General features: G+C 44.6%; 1 protein-coding gene across 5 annotated transcripts in view; it reads left to right on the top strand.

The window, feature by feature from the left end:
• Positions 1–3853: 3853 nt before the first annotated feature.
• RB1 (RB transcriptional corepressor 1) overlaps positions 3854–17200 on the top strand; it is a 172314-nt gene continuing 158967 nt past the window's right edge. Inside the window, exons 1-5 of one of the 5 annotated variants that reach the window (XM_073343928.1) lie at positions 3854–4105; positions 6766–6883; positions 13424–13567; positions 15326–15441; positions 15703–15801. In XM_073343928.1, coding sequence (XP_073200029.1) covers positions 4005–4105; positions 6766–6883; positions 13424–13567; positions 15326–15441; positions 15703–15801 — 578 coding nt within the window. In that variant the 5' untranslated portion in view covers positions 3854–4004. Of the gene's footprint in view, positions 4106–6765; positions 6884–13423; positions 13568–15325; positions 15442–15702; positions 15802–17200 lie in introns of those variants that run through there. The other 4 variants (XM_073343945.1, XM_073343935.1, XM_073343955.1 and 1 more) reach the window with 4 other exon arrangements.

Genomic DNA, 17200 nt, shown 5'->3' with positions numbered 1-17200 from the left:
AAGCATATCCTCTACAAGAAGGCTTGATTCTTCTGCAGAATGTGTAATCTCTGTGGGGAGCAACTTGTAGGTGATATACAATAGAAGGGATTGTAACTGAATTAACACATTGTTTTATTGCCTTTATTTTAGTTATGTTGTTCTATATAAAATTCAGCAGAACCTCAGAGTTACGAACTGACCAGTCAACCACATACCTTATTTGGAACCAGAAGTACACAATCAGGCAGCAGCAGAAACCAAAAAAAAAAAAAAAAAAAAAAGCAAATACAGTACAGTACTGTGTTAAATGTAAACGACTAAAAAAATAAAGGGAGAGCAGCATTCTTCTTCTGCATGGTAAAGTTTCAGAGCTGTATTAAGTCAATGTTGAGTTGAAAACTTTTGAAAGAACAACCATAACGTTTCGTTCAGAGTTACGAACAACCTCCATTCCTGAGGTGTTTGTAACTGAGGTTCTACTGTTATTTATTACTTTGCATTCCTTTGCTTCTCTATGGCCTGGTCTGCACTATAGGGTTAGGTCAAGATAAGCTGCCTTGTGTCGACCTAGATGTGGAAATGTCTTCACTTAGGTCAGGTCTACACTACACACTTACTCTGGTATAACTACATCGCTCAGGGTTGTGAAAAGTCCATACTCCTGACGACGTAGTTATACTGACCTTACCACCACCACTACCCTGTGCAGACAGTGCTCTGTTGGCAGGAGAACTTCTCCCACTGGCATAGCTACTGCCTCTTGTGAAGATGGAGTTATTAAGCTGACAGGAGAGCGCTCTCCCATTCAAACTTTTTTTCTGGCAACCCAGTTGAAGAAAATTGTTGATGCCTGCGACCCAATGGAGGTGGAGATGCGGGGTTTGGGGTGTGGGAGGGGCTCAGGGCTGGGGCAGAGGATTGGGGTGTAGTGGTGAGGGCTGCAGGGTGGGGCTGAGAATGAGGGGTTCAGGGTGTAGGAAGGGGCTCTGGACTGGGGCAGGAGGTTTGGGGGCAGGGGGTTTGGCTGCAGGAGGGGGTCAGGGCTCTGGGTGCAGGCTCTGGGGTGGGGCTGGGAATGAGGGTTTGGGGTGCAGGAGGAGGCTCCAGGTTTGGGAGGGCTCAGGACTGGGCAGGAGGTTGGGGTGCATGAGAAGGTCAGGAGGGTCAGGACTCTGCACTGGGGGTGCAGGCTCTGGGGTGGGATCAGGGATGAGGCATTTTGGGTGCAGGAAGGGGCTTTGGGTTTGCGGGGGAGGCTCAGGGCTGGGGCAGGAGATTGGGGCACGGGCTTAACTTGGGCATCTCCCGCTAGGCGGCACAGTGGGGGTGCTAAGGCAGGCTTCCTGCCTGTCCTGGCACCGCAGACAGTGCTGTGCCACAGAAGTGGCCAGTAGCAGATCTGGCTCTTAGGTGGAGGCGCGTAAGCGGCTCCGTGTGGCTCTCGACTGCAGGCACTGCCCTCCCGCAGCTGGCATTGGCTGGGAACCAGTGTTCAAGGAGGGGGCAGCATGGAGAGCCCTGTGACCCCCCCCCAAAACCTAGGACCGGACCTGCTGCTGGCCACTTCCAGGGTGCAGCGCGGTGTCAGAATAGGTAGGGACTAGCCTGCCTTAGCCAGGCAGTACCACCGATGGGACTTTTGATGGGCCAGTCGATGGTGCTGACCAGAACCGCCACGACCCAGTGCCTTACATTCCGTGACCCAATACTGGGTTGCGACCTGCAGTTTTTCTTTCTGAGGCCCCCCTTCAACATGCTATAAAAACTCCACGGCCCACCTCTGCCACAATAACTGGTTTTCTGCATATAAAAGCCAGGCCCGGCATTAGGGGTTAGCAAGGGCAATTGCCTGGGGCCCCAGGCTACAGGGCCCCCCACAAAGCTACATTGCTCAGGCTTCAGCTTCAGTCCCAGGTGGCGGGGCTCGGGGACCTGGGCTTTAGCCCCATGTGGGGGGACTTCAGTGCTCTGCCCTGGGCCACACAGAGTCTAATGTTGGCCCTTCTTGGAGGTCCCCCTGAAACCTGCTAGAGGCCCCCTATGGGGCCCCAGACCCCCGATTGAGAACCACTGGACTAGATGATCACAATCATAGGAGCTGATTCCGTGTGCTCTGGGGCTCAAGCACCCATAGAAAAACATAGTGGGTGCTAAGCTTCCACCAGCCACAGCTGTTTGGTGCAGAGGCGGATTTACAATGAAACACACAGTGCCCTGGCATGGGGCCCCCCCAGCTACAAGGGGCCCCAAGGCCAGGCAGCCCAGCACGGTCCAGCACCACCAGTGGGGGCAGAAGCTGTGGTGAAGAGCAGGGAGGGAGCCATTTAAGAGCCGTGCTAGAGGTGCGGTGCGCTCCCCCAGCTAGTGAGCCGGGCTCCTGCTGGCTCCCAGTACTCCTCCTATAGGCTGGCGCTGGGGGCCCCACGTGTCACAGCAGGCAGCCAGGTGAGGGGCCGGCGGGGGCGCGCCATAGGGGTGGCGTGCATGCTTCCCTGGTGGGGCACCTGTCCTGTTGCTCTGCTCCTCTGGATGCTGGGCAGAGCAGGTGCAGTCCTTGGCATGCACTGCTGCTGGCGGCCCCCGGAAAAAAGTCAGGGAAAGGGCGTGGCAGGCCAGGGGCGCTCAGCTCTCACGTGCTGCTGCTACCACAGAAGCTCCCTTTGGCAGTGAACAGGAGCAGTGGTGGGACAGGTAAGCGACTGGGACTGTCCCAACACCGATCTCTCCCCACCCCTGCGCACTGCCCCCTACACACACACACCATAGCCCTGAGCTGCTCAGGGCAGGGGTGGCCCCCACACACCTGGCTCACACCCTCAGCCCCCCACCCTGACTCCTGCACCCCCCATCCCCACCCTGAGCACCAAATGGGAGCTCCTGCACCCCTCGCACCAAACAGAAGCTGCCCCAGGTAAGTGCTCCACACCCCAACCCTCTGCCCCAGCCCTGAGCCCCCTCCCACACCCTAGCTCCTAGCCAGACCCCGCATCCCAACCCAGAGCCCCCTCACGCACCCAAACTCCTGGCCAGACCGCAATGTTTATTTACGTTTTTTTAATAAAGCACTCTTATCCAAAGCACTTTACCATAGTTAGGTAACGGTACAAACCAGATACGGAAAGACCATTAAGTCGGCTGAGACTCTCAGCAACTTTCAAGTGGTCTTTGGGGAAAAAAAAAAGTTAAGACTACAAAAACATTCCAGGTACCTCCCTTTATTTTCATTTACTTGCTATCGCTTATAATATAGGCGGAGGATGAAGGAAAAAACCAATGAAAAACGGGGATGGGGGAGATAAGAGAGAACGTTTTTTTTTCTCGGCTGGGTCCCCGCGGGGGCCCCCCAAAACGAAGCGGAGAACAGAGCCCCACGAACTCTAAATTCGCCACTGGTCCGGCGGCCTCACCGCTCAGCTGTTCAGCAGCGCCGCCAGCCCGCTCTCGGGAGGCGCTACTGACCGGCTGTTTGGCTCGGCTGCCACGCAGCTGCCTGGGGGAGGAGGGCAAAGAGCGGCGGGTGGGGAGGGGTCTTGCGGGAGGGCTTGGAGCGGGGCTGGGAAGCGGCTGAGGGAAGGCGGGGCCCCAGGCTGGGGGCCCCCAGTTAGCGGCCGGGCTCAAGGTCAGGCAGCTACTCCAGCTGCTGGGACACCCAGAGTACAGAGAGGCGGCAGCAGCTCCTCTATTGGCTAGGAGAAACGGGGGAGCTTATTGGCTGAACGGCTCGAGCTGTAGCCTCTGTTGCCAAGACTCCGAATTCCTCTTCCGGGTTCTCAGCCTCCTTTTTGTACTCAGGCTCCGCCCCCTTTGGAATACGCTCTCTCTCCCCCCTGCTCTGCAGCGAGCGAGGGCTGGGAAGTGACGCTACGCTCCGCCCTGTGGGCGGGGCGGACGTGACGTTTTCCCGCGGTTTGAGCTGTGACGGGGAACCGGTTTGTCCGTTTCCCTTCTCCCCGCCTCGGTGGACATTTAAACTTCTGACCCAACGGTTGTGGCGGCTCCGCGCGCTCGAGCGCGCGCCCGACATGCCCCCCAAGCCCCCCCGGAAGGGGGGAGCAGCAGCTGCCGCTGCCAAGGGCCAGCGAGCCAGCCCGGACTGCGGCACGCCTCCGCCTGCCGCCGCCAGGTGAGAGTCGCAGCTCCCCTCTCCCGGCCCGGCGCCTCCTCCGCCGCTTCCCTAGCCCGGGATCCTCGGCGTCCCGCTGCCTGTCTGGGGCTCTAGCACCCGTGGCGCCGCCCCTTCCTCTCGCTGCTCCGGGCACGTCCTGGGTGCGGGCAGCTCCGCTCGGGCAGACGCGGAAGCTTGCGGTGTCCTGGGCGTGATGGCTGAGGCGGTGCTCAGCGCCCCTGGGCAGAGGTGGCCCTGGCTGTATAAACTCCGCGCTCGCCGCCGTCCGTCAAACGGACCGTGTCCTCCTTAGCCTCGCTGGGGCTGGCCGCGTCAGCTGTGGCCAGCTAAACACCCCAGCTCGCCGTAGTGAACTGTAACCGCTGAAGACCTGGCTCTGACTGGAGGCACCTGTAGTGAGGAAGTGTTTAAGTAATTCATGCTGATGTAACCTTAGTGTTGACCTGTTAACAACTAAAACCCAGAATGTAAGGCTGGGCCCTACCTGGGTTCCTGATCACTTCCAGCTCTTCAGCCCCCAAATGTCCAAAGGACAGCCCTGGCCGGGGTTGTGTGAAAAACTATCTGTCTTAATTTGCTACCATCAGTAGTTACTGATATCTAAGGTATTGTAAAAACAAACAAGTAAACAAAAGCCCAACCCTGCTATCTGGTGTAATTTGCCACCAGTAGCAGTTATTGATATTAAACTATTATCTGACCAAATCTGCTACTGGAACATGGATAGCAAATTGTAACAAATAGTAAAAAGAAAGGGCATACTCGTGGCACCTTAGAGACCAACAAATTTATTAGAGCATAAGCTTTCGTGAGCTACAGCTCACTTCATCTGTAGCTCATGAGAGCTTATGCTCTAATAAATTTGTTAGTCTCTAAGGTGCCACAAGTATGCCCTTTCTTTTTATGGATACAGACTAACATGGCTGCTACTCTGAAACCTAACAAGTAGTAGTTACTGATGTGTAAGTTTGTTCTTATTTGCTGACTTGTCCTAATTTGCTACCTCTCGTCTTTCCCGGTACAGAAGAAAAAGTTAGAATGAAAAATTCCAAATTAGAAATCACAGTAAAAATCATAGTGCAATACTAGAAATGCAGATGTCAATGCTAAAACTACTAGCAAGTACTTACTTATACATATTTTCAATGAGTATTTGTTATTAAAATATAAATTAAATAGCACAATGACATGCATTTGCACAATAACAAAGGTAAATGATGAGCTGCTAAGAGTAATTCAGAGAATCCCAGCAGCAGATAGGACAAATTTGTGAACTGCTATGAGACTTTATGCGGTCACATACACTGATAAGGGATTCTTTGTTTCTGAGGGGGGTAAAATATTTCACTGACTCAGGTGTCCTTCAGCACCTCAGTAGGGTTACATCAGACAGAGGAGCTGCAATGACTAGGCATTGGGATACCTGTGCCTTTAAGAACCCAGCCCTGGGATGCTCATGTTGAGACTTACTGTCCTCTGGGACAGGAAATAAAAAGGACCCTCTGACATCCCCTTCTCCCCCATTTTTGCAAACGTTTGTCTCAGTCCACCAGAGTAACTGTTACCCCCTCTGCCCCTGCCTGTGCTAGGGTTTTGCCCTCTATTGCCCTCTGGCAGCACCTCACTGGTGGGCTTAACACCGGCTCCTATTCCCCGTCCTTGATTTGCTCTTCAGCCCTTATCCTAACCCTGCCTCCAGCTGCTTGAACCCCCCCTCCCAGTCAGTTTCCACCCCCTGCTCACACCCTGGCCACCCGCCTCCTCCAATTTGCCCCTTTTTAACCCCTGTAAAAAGCAGTCTGCAGAATCTGATGCCAAGGAAGGGCAGTGACTTCAGCAGATGTTACTGAGCATGCTCAGTACACCCTAAGTAGCAAATTAAGATAGTTTTTCATGCTACACCAACTCACCTTCTAGTTGTATTGGAGGGAGAGGAGGAGTATAGACTTTTTAAAAAGACAGAAGGATTTGCTTCTCTCTCTGCTACAGGTAGCTGATGTACATGTATCTAGAATTTTAGGATTAGATTAGAAGTTCTAATGTAAGGCCAGTTCCTGGGTCTTAATTCTGACTTTTTGTTAGGGCTATTCCAATCGTGGTGCACTGTTAGTTACTAGTTTCAGAGTAGCAGCCGTGTTAGTCTGTATTTGCAAAAAGAAAAGGAGTACTTGTGGCACCTTAGAGACTAACCAATTTATTTGAGCATAAGCTTTCGTGAGCTACAGCTCACTTCATCGGATGCGCGTTAGTTACTAGTTTTAGGCTATGACCTTCCTTCAACCCATTCCTGGGGTTTTGGTGTTATAGGTAGAGCCCTGAAAATCTGCGGATATCCGCTTTATATCTGAGGACTATGTTTGCGGGTCAGATGTCGATACAAATTCTGTATCTGTGCAATTCTCCAGTTATAAGCGACTTCCAGGTTTGAGTTATGTAGGTATTGTGGTACATTAAAACTTCTAAATATGATCTTCATGTACAAGGTAACTTTTCCAGCCTTTTTGCAGGATGCTCAACAGAATGGGCTTTGTATCTAATGATGTGTCAGATGATATCTAATGTTTTATACTTCGTAACCATGTCAGAGATAAATTTGCGTTTAAACTAACTTGTTACGTATAGACCAGACTAATAGTCTTTTTCACCCTCTCTCCTAGGCTTGAGTTTGGAGAAACTGACTTTGTTGCACTTTGTGACACTCTACGAGTATCAGATATTGTAAGAGCAAATGCTTGGAAGACCTATGAAAAAGTGACATCTGCTGATGGAACTCTAGTGAGTACTTGGTATAGTTAATTCTCACAATAATATTTGATTCCAAATACTGAGCTCTGTAGCTGTGCTTAGCCTAACGTGTTGCCTTAGCCCACCCAAGAAAGAAATTAATAAAAATTTCAAATTATTTTAAAATGAAATGCTACAGTGCTATCATTCTGATGCAGGTTTATATCAAGATCAGAAAGTACAAAGGTTTCTGTGTGTACACATCTGTATAAATTAACTTGCATAACCTCATTTTTGTTCTGTGTAGTTAAATAAATGTACTGATTTAAAAAAAAAATTCATATTTACTGTAAATGGTAGTTAAACCAGGACTTTGTGACCAGTCAACTCTCCAGACCACCAATTACTACTTATCAGCATTATAATACTGAGTCAATTATTTTATCACTTCTGTCTTGTGACTTTTTTTCTCAACCATAGTCTGTGAGGGCCTAGGTAGGGGATAAAAACAGGAAGAGTAGTCCTGATAAAAATAAAAACAGTATGAATAGTACTAATAAAAACAAATTACTTTTTTTTTTGTTAACACAGCTTTTCAGATTTCATTACAAGTTAATATTGGTGCTGTGTCTAGTCATGGCTGAGGAGGCCCTTTCATTCATAGCGCCTGTCTTCCGGCTTTTCTAAGTAGGAGTTAAAAACCATACAGCTCTGAGAGCCAGAATTAAATTCTGCTGGTCCAAGGTATTGACTTAATGTACTTTCTAAAATTACCATGGCTATTTTCCACTGGAGATCTGGTAAATCCATTTTTCCAGAGAGTAGCATGTAGTTTGAATAGATTGAGAGTCTTGATCTTAAAACTGACGTCACAGACCTCTATGAGTGGAGGCGGGTATTGAAACCATTTATCAAAAAAGTTCTTTTGGCTATAAGGATGGAGTAGCAGAGACTGTTTTTAGTCTAGGTGGGCAGGGGGAAGAAGCTCTCTAAAGTTCACATACATGTCAGTAGCTTCTCTTTTCTAGGAGCTGCTGTGTAGGGTCTAGGGACAACATCCTGGTAGAAATGTTAGCGCCTTTCCCTTCATAGTGGTGAGGAGTTCAGAAACTGGGTGGGCTTCATACAGGGTGATGTCCCTGGGCCTTGCTGTTCTATTTGACTAGTGTTTTTACTATTCATGTCAAATTTTACAACCCTGACGTAATTAAAAATCAGTCTTACTTTGTTAACATTTAGCAGCTTAAAATAAAAATCCCTCTCCCAGCAAAGTCTGAGACTGCTTTTTTTATTGCCAGGATTGAAGTCTTAAGCAGTTCCTCTGCTCATACTTAAGAACCACAAATATCAAGTGGAAAAGACAAAAGTTTTTTTTGTCCTTGGTTTATCTAGTTAAGTGGAGAAGATTTAGTCTTTCAATATGAGATCCAGACTTTGTAGAAGACAAACATCTAAAAAGTAAATTTCTGGTTATAAAATATTCTAATAATCAGTGCAGTATTGTTCCAGAGTCTATACTAGGTGAAACAATAAAATTGATATAAACACCTGCATGGCACAGGCTTGCCACCTGAGTACAATCCTCTTGCTTGACTAAGGTTAGCACATGTGTATCTACGTGAGGTGGAAATTACACCTCCAGCTACAATGTAGATGTACCTTTCCTGTGTCCAAGGTCTTAATAGGATTCAAAAAAACACTAGACATTTATATGAATAATAATTCTATCTACAGTTAAACTGGCTAGGATAAAAGCATTTAGGGAGTACAAGCCCTCATGGCATAAACCAACCACTAGGTTAGGACAAAATTTCACTCCTAGACATGGTACTGCATAATTATACACTGTGGAGACTTTACCTCTTCCTCTGAAGCATGTGGTACTGACCACTGTCAGAAATATAATGCTTGGCTAGATAGACTGGTGTTCTGGTCCAGTGTAGACATTCTTACGAGCTAGATTGTGCCTTCCTATTGGAAAGCCCACTGGATTGGCCCAGAGGGAGGGAGAAACGACCTGTCAGATTTCTCCTCTCAGACTTCCCCCTCAAATCCTCCATCGGGGCTTGCTGTGACACAGACAAAGCTGGGGATTCAGAACCTAAACCCATCAGACCTTAAGGAATCTGGCAGAGGCACAGGGATATACTCGTAGAGGCTGTGCCCCTCTCCGCTGGCTCTAGGACCTGTTAGAGCCATCCTGTACTCCCTGCCAGCATGGCTGTCCATGGAATCATATTGCCTGGTCTACTTTTGGGAGTGGTTGCTTTGGGATCCCCAGTAATAGGGGTTCCATTGGTGCTGACAAGTACAGAAGGAAACTCTGCAGATTCTGAAGGAATGGTGCCATGGAGGTCACCAACTTCAACCCTCCACACACAAATATTCACGGGGTGATTCCCCAGTGATACTCCTTCACTAATATCTCCATTGACTATACATGATTATCATAGCTCAAATTTCATTAATTTTCAGGGGTAGACCCTAGTCTCCTATTACAACTGGTTTACTCAAGCAAGATAAAGTCTGATTAAACAGCCAGTTATGGACTCCCCTTCAAAAGAGGAATCTGTGTGGCAGTATATCGAAGAGGCAGCAGAAGTGCCTCATCTCTCTGGTCCAGCATTAAGGGTGCTTCAGAGAAAAGACAGTGTTCTGAGCACAGCTTATACCAGGTAGATTCCTGGCTGGTAGAGTGGCCCCTTGGAAGACTTTGCCAGCCAGTTCAACTTGGAATAGGCCTCTGACTTTCCTAGTTTGCACCAGGAGCCTCATTCTCAACTGGAGATAGGATCCAGGAGCATAAAGGGGGAGTAATCCACTTCCCCACACACACTGCCCCTATCACAGCTGCAGGATTCAGCCTTCAGTGTGGGTAAAACAGAAACAATCATAATAATAAATTTTATTAAATTCAAGCATTTAAGTAGCAATAGTTCCAAATAAGAATCCAAATGAAAAATGAATTTTTGTTTGCAATAGAAAATAACAAAGAATTTCAGTATTATATGTGAGCCTTCTTAGGACTTCCCATGTATTGCGAGTTTCCTGTAAAATAGAAACATTTTTAAAAAGAGTAGAAAAATATTCTGTGCCCTTGAAAGTTAAATGTTGTTTGCCCCATGACAACTATAAACAAAGAGTGTTTGGTCTTACACTTTAATAACCTCTTCAGACTTAATGCCAACTTCATTATATTTCACATTCCAAGAAGGAATCCAAAGGGACTGGCTAACTGGCATTTTCAAGGAAACATTTAGGAATGGTGGAGGATTTCTGATTAACTATTGGTTTGTTTCTTCCTTAATAGTAATAAATCAAAGAAAAGAGATTAGACAAAAACTTGCATTTTTTTACTGCAATCTCAAATGCATGAAGTAAGCAGAGGGGGGAAAAAAAAGTCTACATTTATCTAGTTATTTTGACATGAATAAACACTTTAGTCTTGAGAGAGCAGCATATTAAGATGGTATGAACTGAAAGAATAATCTCTTCAATATACACCATGCAGGCACAATTCTTACTACATAGTCAAAAGTAAATAAGCATTTTACTGATTTGCTTACCAATACCTTGGCTTTTCTATTGGTGAGCATTCAATGAAGGATAGCCATGTAGCAGGATTTTTATAAAGGTATTAAATAATTTTTAGGGCTATAAGTGATTTTGACTGTGAATGCTCAAAACTAATCTTAAATCTGAGTTTTCGAAGTAAGTGAGCTATATATAGGTAAGAGCAGCTGTCTGTCCCTTAGTAATAAATTCCTTGTGCTTTGTACCAGTAACATAATGCTATCAAGAGGCACAATCACAGAGGCACTCACGGGTATAAGAGTCTAGAGAAAATGGGAATTACTCTTGGAGTAGGTTTCACAATCATTAATGGGCTAAAGTTAAGTAAGCCCCAGCTTCTAAATAAAGAGAACCTGTCAGAGTAAAAGCTCTAGTTTAACTATGCAGGTAGAATACTAGTAGCATACTAGTCCAGGTGGGCGATAATCAGTCTATTGCATAATGAGGAAAACATACAACTACTTGGTTTAGTTTGTGACTCTCCAAGCAGAAGCACAGTATCTTGATGCCAGCGGTGCAGAAGGACAATTCTAGACATTATGTAGGATATTGTACAGCAGGTCCACCTCACGATTGGCTGCCCCACCCTCTGTTCAAATAATTTTGTTTTTATGATCGGAGGGGACCATGGTCAAACAGATGGACAGACTTCCTTAGGTCAGTAGGACAAACCCACCTTCTGCTAGAGGTGGAGAAGTCTCGTAATCCGTTACTCACTGAAGTCACCCTAGGAGTAGGTTATGGTTGTAGACATCCTGTTGTGAGGGGAGATTCAATCCCTAGGAATCTCAGTAGCTAGATATGTGGCATCAGTGAGTTACTGCCTGACTTTCTAAGAGTTGTGAAGGTGGTAGATTTAATGAGAAATTGAGACAAAGATGGCCAAAAATGAAAAGCTAAAATACTTCAGGTAAAACACATCTCTCAAGTCTGTCTAATTAATGAGGTCTTTATATCTGTCTTTCAATACTGATATTATTTCATGACCTAACCTGTAAAGTTTTATCATTGCAACCAAACCTGTCTGAATGGACTAAAAATAATTGAGGTGACCGAACAGAAGTGTAGGTCTTGTAAGGATTGATGAAACTCTGAATTCAACTGACCTGTGGACATCAAGACGGGTAGAGACTCTTCCTGAGTCAAGATGATGTTGAACAGATAGTTGCTGGAAGGTCTGGAACAGGAACTTAAATTATCACTGTAGTTACTTATTGATGACACTGTTTTATTTGCAGAATCATCAGATATGTCTGTTCATCTTTCACCCTACTAACATAATTCAGTGACATATTTGATTTTTGAGAACGCATTTTCTGCACTTCTAGAAAGGATTCTTGCTTCAGTCTAGCTACTGAAAACATAACCATAGTGAAGAATTCAGAAGAATTTACCTTCATTATTTTAGTCCATTCCACTGTTTTTCCTACTGTTTTCTTTTAATGGTAGTCACACTTAGGCATGTCTACACTACCACTTATGTCAGCAAAACTTATGTCGCTCAGGGGTATGAAAAACACCCCATGCCCCCAAGTGACATAAGTTTCGTTGGCATAAGTGATAGTATGCACAGCGCTATGTTGGCGGGACAGCTTTTCTTGCTCACATAGCTACCACCACTCCTTGGGGATGGTTTAATTATATCAATGGGAGAGCGCTCTACTGTCGACATAGTGGCTATATGAGAGATTTTACAGTGGTGCAGCTGCATCTGTACAGCTGTGCCGCTGTAAACTCTTGTAGACATAGCCTTAGACATAAACTCATACGCTGGTAATCACTGAGCGCTAATCATCCATTTGAAACATTGATCGGTAGCTTCCAAATTTCAACTAGTGAGAAACAGCCCATTAATAAAGCCTAATATGAAAACTAAAAAATAGAGAATCTTACATATTCTATTCACTTTCTAGTTTCTCCATTCCAGCAAACTAAACCCCTTAACAGTTTCCAACCCCACCCACTCCTGTGTTATCATTAATATAGGATTCTACCTTCTTATTCCCCTTCCTCAAATCACCAATAATTCCATCCAATTTCCTTTCTCCTCTAGGAAGCTTAAATTCATAGCTATGCTAGACACTAAAAATCATGGTCTTAATAAAGACACTGGATATATGGCATATTACAATCTGTGACCCACTAAACCCCTTTTTTTGTCCCATGACTACAGAAGTGCTAATGAGTCACTTCACCTTGAATGGTTTCTTAGCATAGAATATGTACTATCTGTTCAATCTTGTATTTAGCTGAGACACTCTTAGTACCTTTCCCATACCTGAAGAAGAGCTCAGTGTAGCTCGAAAGCTTGTCTCTTTCACCAGCAGAAGTTGGACCAATAAAAGATATTACCTCACCCACCTTGTCTCTCTAGACAGTTCTCTAACTTGCTTATTACTAGGTAAGATGATCCAAATTTTCCTTTAAATGGTGATGAGGCCACTTTAAAAGTGTGATAGCTCATACCCCAATTTTATTTCATTGCTAGTTTTAGTTTACTGTCTTCTCATCTGGGCTTGTCTTGAGACAGCTGGAAGCGTGCACATTTTGAAATAGATGTTTATTTTTAATAAAAACTTCGTTGCAGTCAGACTACAAAAGAAGTAATTGTATAAAGTTTGAGTGGATTTACTGGCTTGATCTAAGTTTAGGTATTTTGCCATCTACCTTCTAGAACTTGTCCATGTGTACTGGATCAGATATAGTACTACCCAGTTTCAAGGAGATTCCTCATTCTCTGTAGTTTCAACTTCCTCCGTACTTTCTTTGATGCGATAAAATCGTAAATTACTGCTTTTGGTTTATTTTTTTTCCTGGTTTTACTCTCCTTAACTCTAAATGACTAGATAAATGTTCAGTATTATCCAAATTGTCAGTGTTCAAATTGTCAGTTACTTTCTCACTCTTATCTGATTCACTAGTCTAGAAACTCATGAGTAAGGCTACGTTTATGTCACGGGTCATGGAAGTCACTGAGTCTGTGACTTCCAGAGACCTCCCTGACATTCTCTGCTTCAGCTCCAGGGGCTGCAGGACTCTGGAGCTGACAGCCAATGTGGCCCTGGCAGGATTCCAGCAACAGGTGACAGACTCTTAAGGGGGCGCTCCTCAGGGTTCCAGCAACAGACAACAGCCTCACATTGGGAGAGGGGGATGCCTCAGGTGAGTGGCTGGGATGTCCCGTTTTCTTTTTTGGAAATATGGTCACGCTGCAGCTCCTAGCCGCTGAGGGTGGAGGGGCAACCCCACAGCTCTCAAGTGGTGGGGGAAACTATGGAGCTGCAGCAGCAAAAGTCAGAGAGAGGTCATGGCTTCCGTGAATATTTTTATTGCCCATGACCTGTCTATGACTTTTACTAAAAATAACCATGACATAATCTTAGCCTTACTCATGAGGCAGAGTACCCAAAGCTTTTTGTCTGCTATTTAAGTGCCTTAATAGCCTGCAAAACTGTGTGGGGAGAACAGTGACAGTGATCCCACTTCATGATAGTCCATCTGTCAGTTACTAGGAGCAGTGGGAAAGAGCCAACAAGGAGAAAGAGATGCTATTTATTTCCATTCCAAAACTGCCTATTTTAGACTCCATATGACTTTTTCTGGTACACTAATTTAGTAAGGATTTTCTCCATATAGGGAGCCATCTTCACTAAATAACAATAAAACCTAAATAAGGGATAGCAATTAAAATTATCCAAGAGTTTCTCTCCTTAAAATGAGTTTACAGTAAGTTGCAATTCTTCAACAAAAAAACTTCAAAAACAGATTCCAAGGAGAGACTGCTGAATTGGAATTAATTTGGAAACTGGACACAATTAACTTAGGCTTGAATAAAGACTGGGAGTGGATGGGTCATTACACAAAGTAAAACTATTTCCCCATGTTTATTCCCCCCCTCAACCCCCCACTGTTCCTCAGACGTTCTTGTCAACTGCTGGAAACGGCCCACCTTGATTATCACTACAAAAGTTTTCCTGCCCCCCCGCTCTCCTGCTGTAATAGCTCACCTTAAGTGATCACTCTCGTTACAGTGTGTATGGTAACACCCATTGTTTCATGTTCTCTATGTATATAAATCTCCCCACTGAATTTTCCATTGAATGCATCCGATGAAGTGAGCTGTAGCTCACAAAAGCTTATGCTCAAATAAATTTGTTAGTCTCTAAGGTGCCACAAGTACTCCTTTTCTTTTAACAAACGTTGAATTTAGTTGGCACTGCTTCTTCAGGTTTGTTGCTTATCACCGGGAGTTATGTTGCATAGGGAATGACTTGAGAATTTGTCAATAAGGCTAATAAAAAGTACAATGGGAAGACTATTCAGGAACATCCAGTGGACAGTAGGCAGATCCCAAGAAACTGTACTGAGTATGAGCATTGCCAAAAAAAAATTAAGGTTTTAAACATCCAACTACTAAGCAGAATTGGCTGCAAAATAACATTGGGGACCCTCATCCCACACACGTCTAATTGTACATTTTCCTTCATTTGTGAATTTGTACCAGCCTTTTTTAAGACTTTTTTTTTAAGGTGATTATGTCTGGTCCTGAAAGCTGTAATCTGCCTTGTCCTCAAAGGTTGAGGCACTTACAGTACCCATATGCCTTAATGAGAATGTATTGCTTATGCACAACTGAAGCACATCACTGTGTTTTTCAGTGGAAACATAATCATTCCCATTCTAAGGGTATTTGGAAGTTTACCGGTGAAATCAAGCTTGCATTGCAGGAATGAGTATTGGAATGTCTTTGCACTTTCATCTAGAAGATGTAAATATTTGGAACTCTTGACTTGTCAAGTAATTAGAAATCATAGCTTTGGGTGTTTTCTGGGATTTCTGTTTAACAGATTAGTGTTCTGTATATAATACTCAGGTGATAACTCAAAAAGCAAGCTAAAACTGTGTTCTCTCTTCCACTAGGTGGGTTATAGTGAAAAGAAAAAGGACATGTGGGGGATCTGTATCTTTATTGCAGCAGTTGACTTGGATGAGATGACATTCACTTTTACGGAGCTTCTGAAAAGTATAGGTATGAGGTAGGTTTTGCGTGATTTTAAATGCCTGTGATAAACAGGGGGCAGGCAACATTTTTTGGGTAAGATTACCAAGATTATTGTTTTTAATCAACCCGAGCCTGTGTGTATATGAGTTCCAAACAAGGGCAGCCATGCAAAGGTGTATCGTTTTGATCCAGGCATGAGCTACACTGAACCTCTAGTTCTCCCCTTTTCACAAAAAATGTTAAGTTCAAATTTTAAATGCATAAATCTGAAAAATCTCATTTAAACTTTCAACAGCTTCCCAACACACTGCTCATCTTTAATGATCCAGCATCAGTTCAAACTCTGCACTTTTCTACCTGCTTTACAGCAGAGGATAGGTGAACAGTGGCATTGGTACTATGACTCCTCAACAAATCTTCAATTGTATTTGAACCCCTGCTAACTTCTTTAGGACCTGTGGCTTATGGAATTAAGATAAAAGCAAAAAATTATTTTAATCTATCCTATAGATAACTGTAGAGTTTGCAAGATTGTCTTTTGGTGGATGAACTAGATTGTAATAAATCTGTCTAATAAATCACTTTTCCATAGGCAGAGCATGTGTATGTATTACTAGACTAGTGAACTGTTCTTGCACTTTGGAGCATTTTACTTAGTTTTGCTCTCTTGAGGTCCATAGTCATCTTTTACAGAAAGTCTATAATATGACTAAAATCAAGGGGAAATATATTAGCATTTTTCTTATAAATACTGTAACCATCCTTGTCATAAATATAAAGGGAAGGGTAAACCCCTTTTAAAATCCCTCCTGGCCAGAGGAAAAATCCTCTCACCTGTAAGGGGTTAAGAAGCTAAAGGTAACCTCGCTGGCACCTGACCAAAATGACCAATGAGGAGACAAGATACTTTCAAAAGCTGGGAGGAGGGAGAAAAACAAAAGGTCTGTGTCTGTCTGTGTGATGCTTTTGCCGGAGACAGAACAGGAATGGAGTCTTAAAATTTAGTAAGTAATCTAGCTAGGTATGTGTTATATTATGATTTCTTGAAATGGTTGAGAAAATAGCTGTGCTGAATAGAATGAATATTCCTGTCTGTGTGTCTTTTTTGTAACTTAAGGTTTTGCCTAGAGGGATTCTCTGTGTTTTGAATCTAATTACCCTGTAAGGTATCTACCATCCTGACTTTACAGAGGTGATTCCTTTACTTCTATTAAAAGTCGTCTTGTAAGAAAACTGAATGCTTTTTCATTGTTCTAAGATCCAAGGGTTTGGGTCTGTGATCACCTATGCAAATTGGTGAGGATTTTTACCAAACCTTCCCCAGGAAGTGGGGTGCAAGGGTTGGGAGGATTTTGGGGGGGAAAAGACGTGTCCAAACTACGTTTCCCAGTAAACCCAGATAAAGTTTGGTGGTGGTAGTGGAAATCCAAGGGTAAAAGAATTTTGTACCTTGGGGAAGTTTTAACCTAAGCTGGTAAAAGTAAGCTTAGGAGGTTTTCATGCAGGTCCCCACATCTGTACCCTAAAGTTCAGAGTGGGGAAGGAACCTTGACAATCCTGTGTCACTGTCTTGAGTTGAAATATTTTGGACCACATGGAGAAGTACTTTAAAAAAACCCAACCAAACAATAAAACCCCTAACTTTAGTTCTTCTCTGGGTAATTGTCCACACAGATTCCACTCATGATGTGCACAAAAAGGGATTATTTTTGGCTAGCAGTGTCGGTTGGGTCTATGCCTGTGCTCTTATGCCCTCCACCCGAGGACATAAAGGATGGAATGGGGGGTCTCCT

The sequence above is a fragment of the Lepidochelys kempii genome, chromosome 1, assembly GCF_965140265.1.
Source record: "Lepidochelys kempii isolate rLepKem1 chromosome 1, rLepKem1.hap2, whole genome shotgun sequence".
NCBI classification, from domain to species: domain Eukaryota; kingdom Metazoa; phylum Chordata; order Testudines; family Cheloniidae; genus Lepidochelys; species Lepidochelys kempii.
The sequence above is the reverse complement of the archived record's forward strand: the minus strand, read 5'-3'. Positions and strand labels throughout refer to the sequence as shown.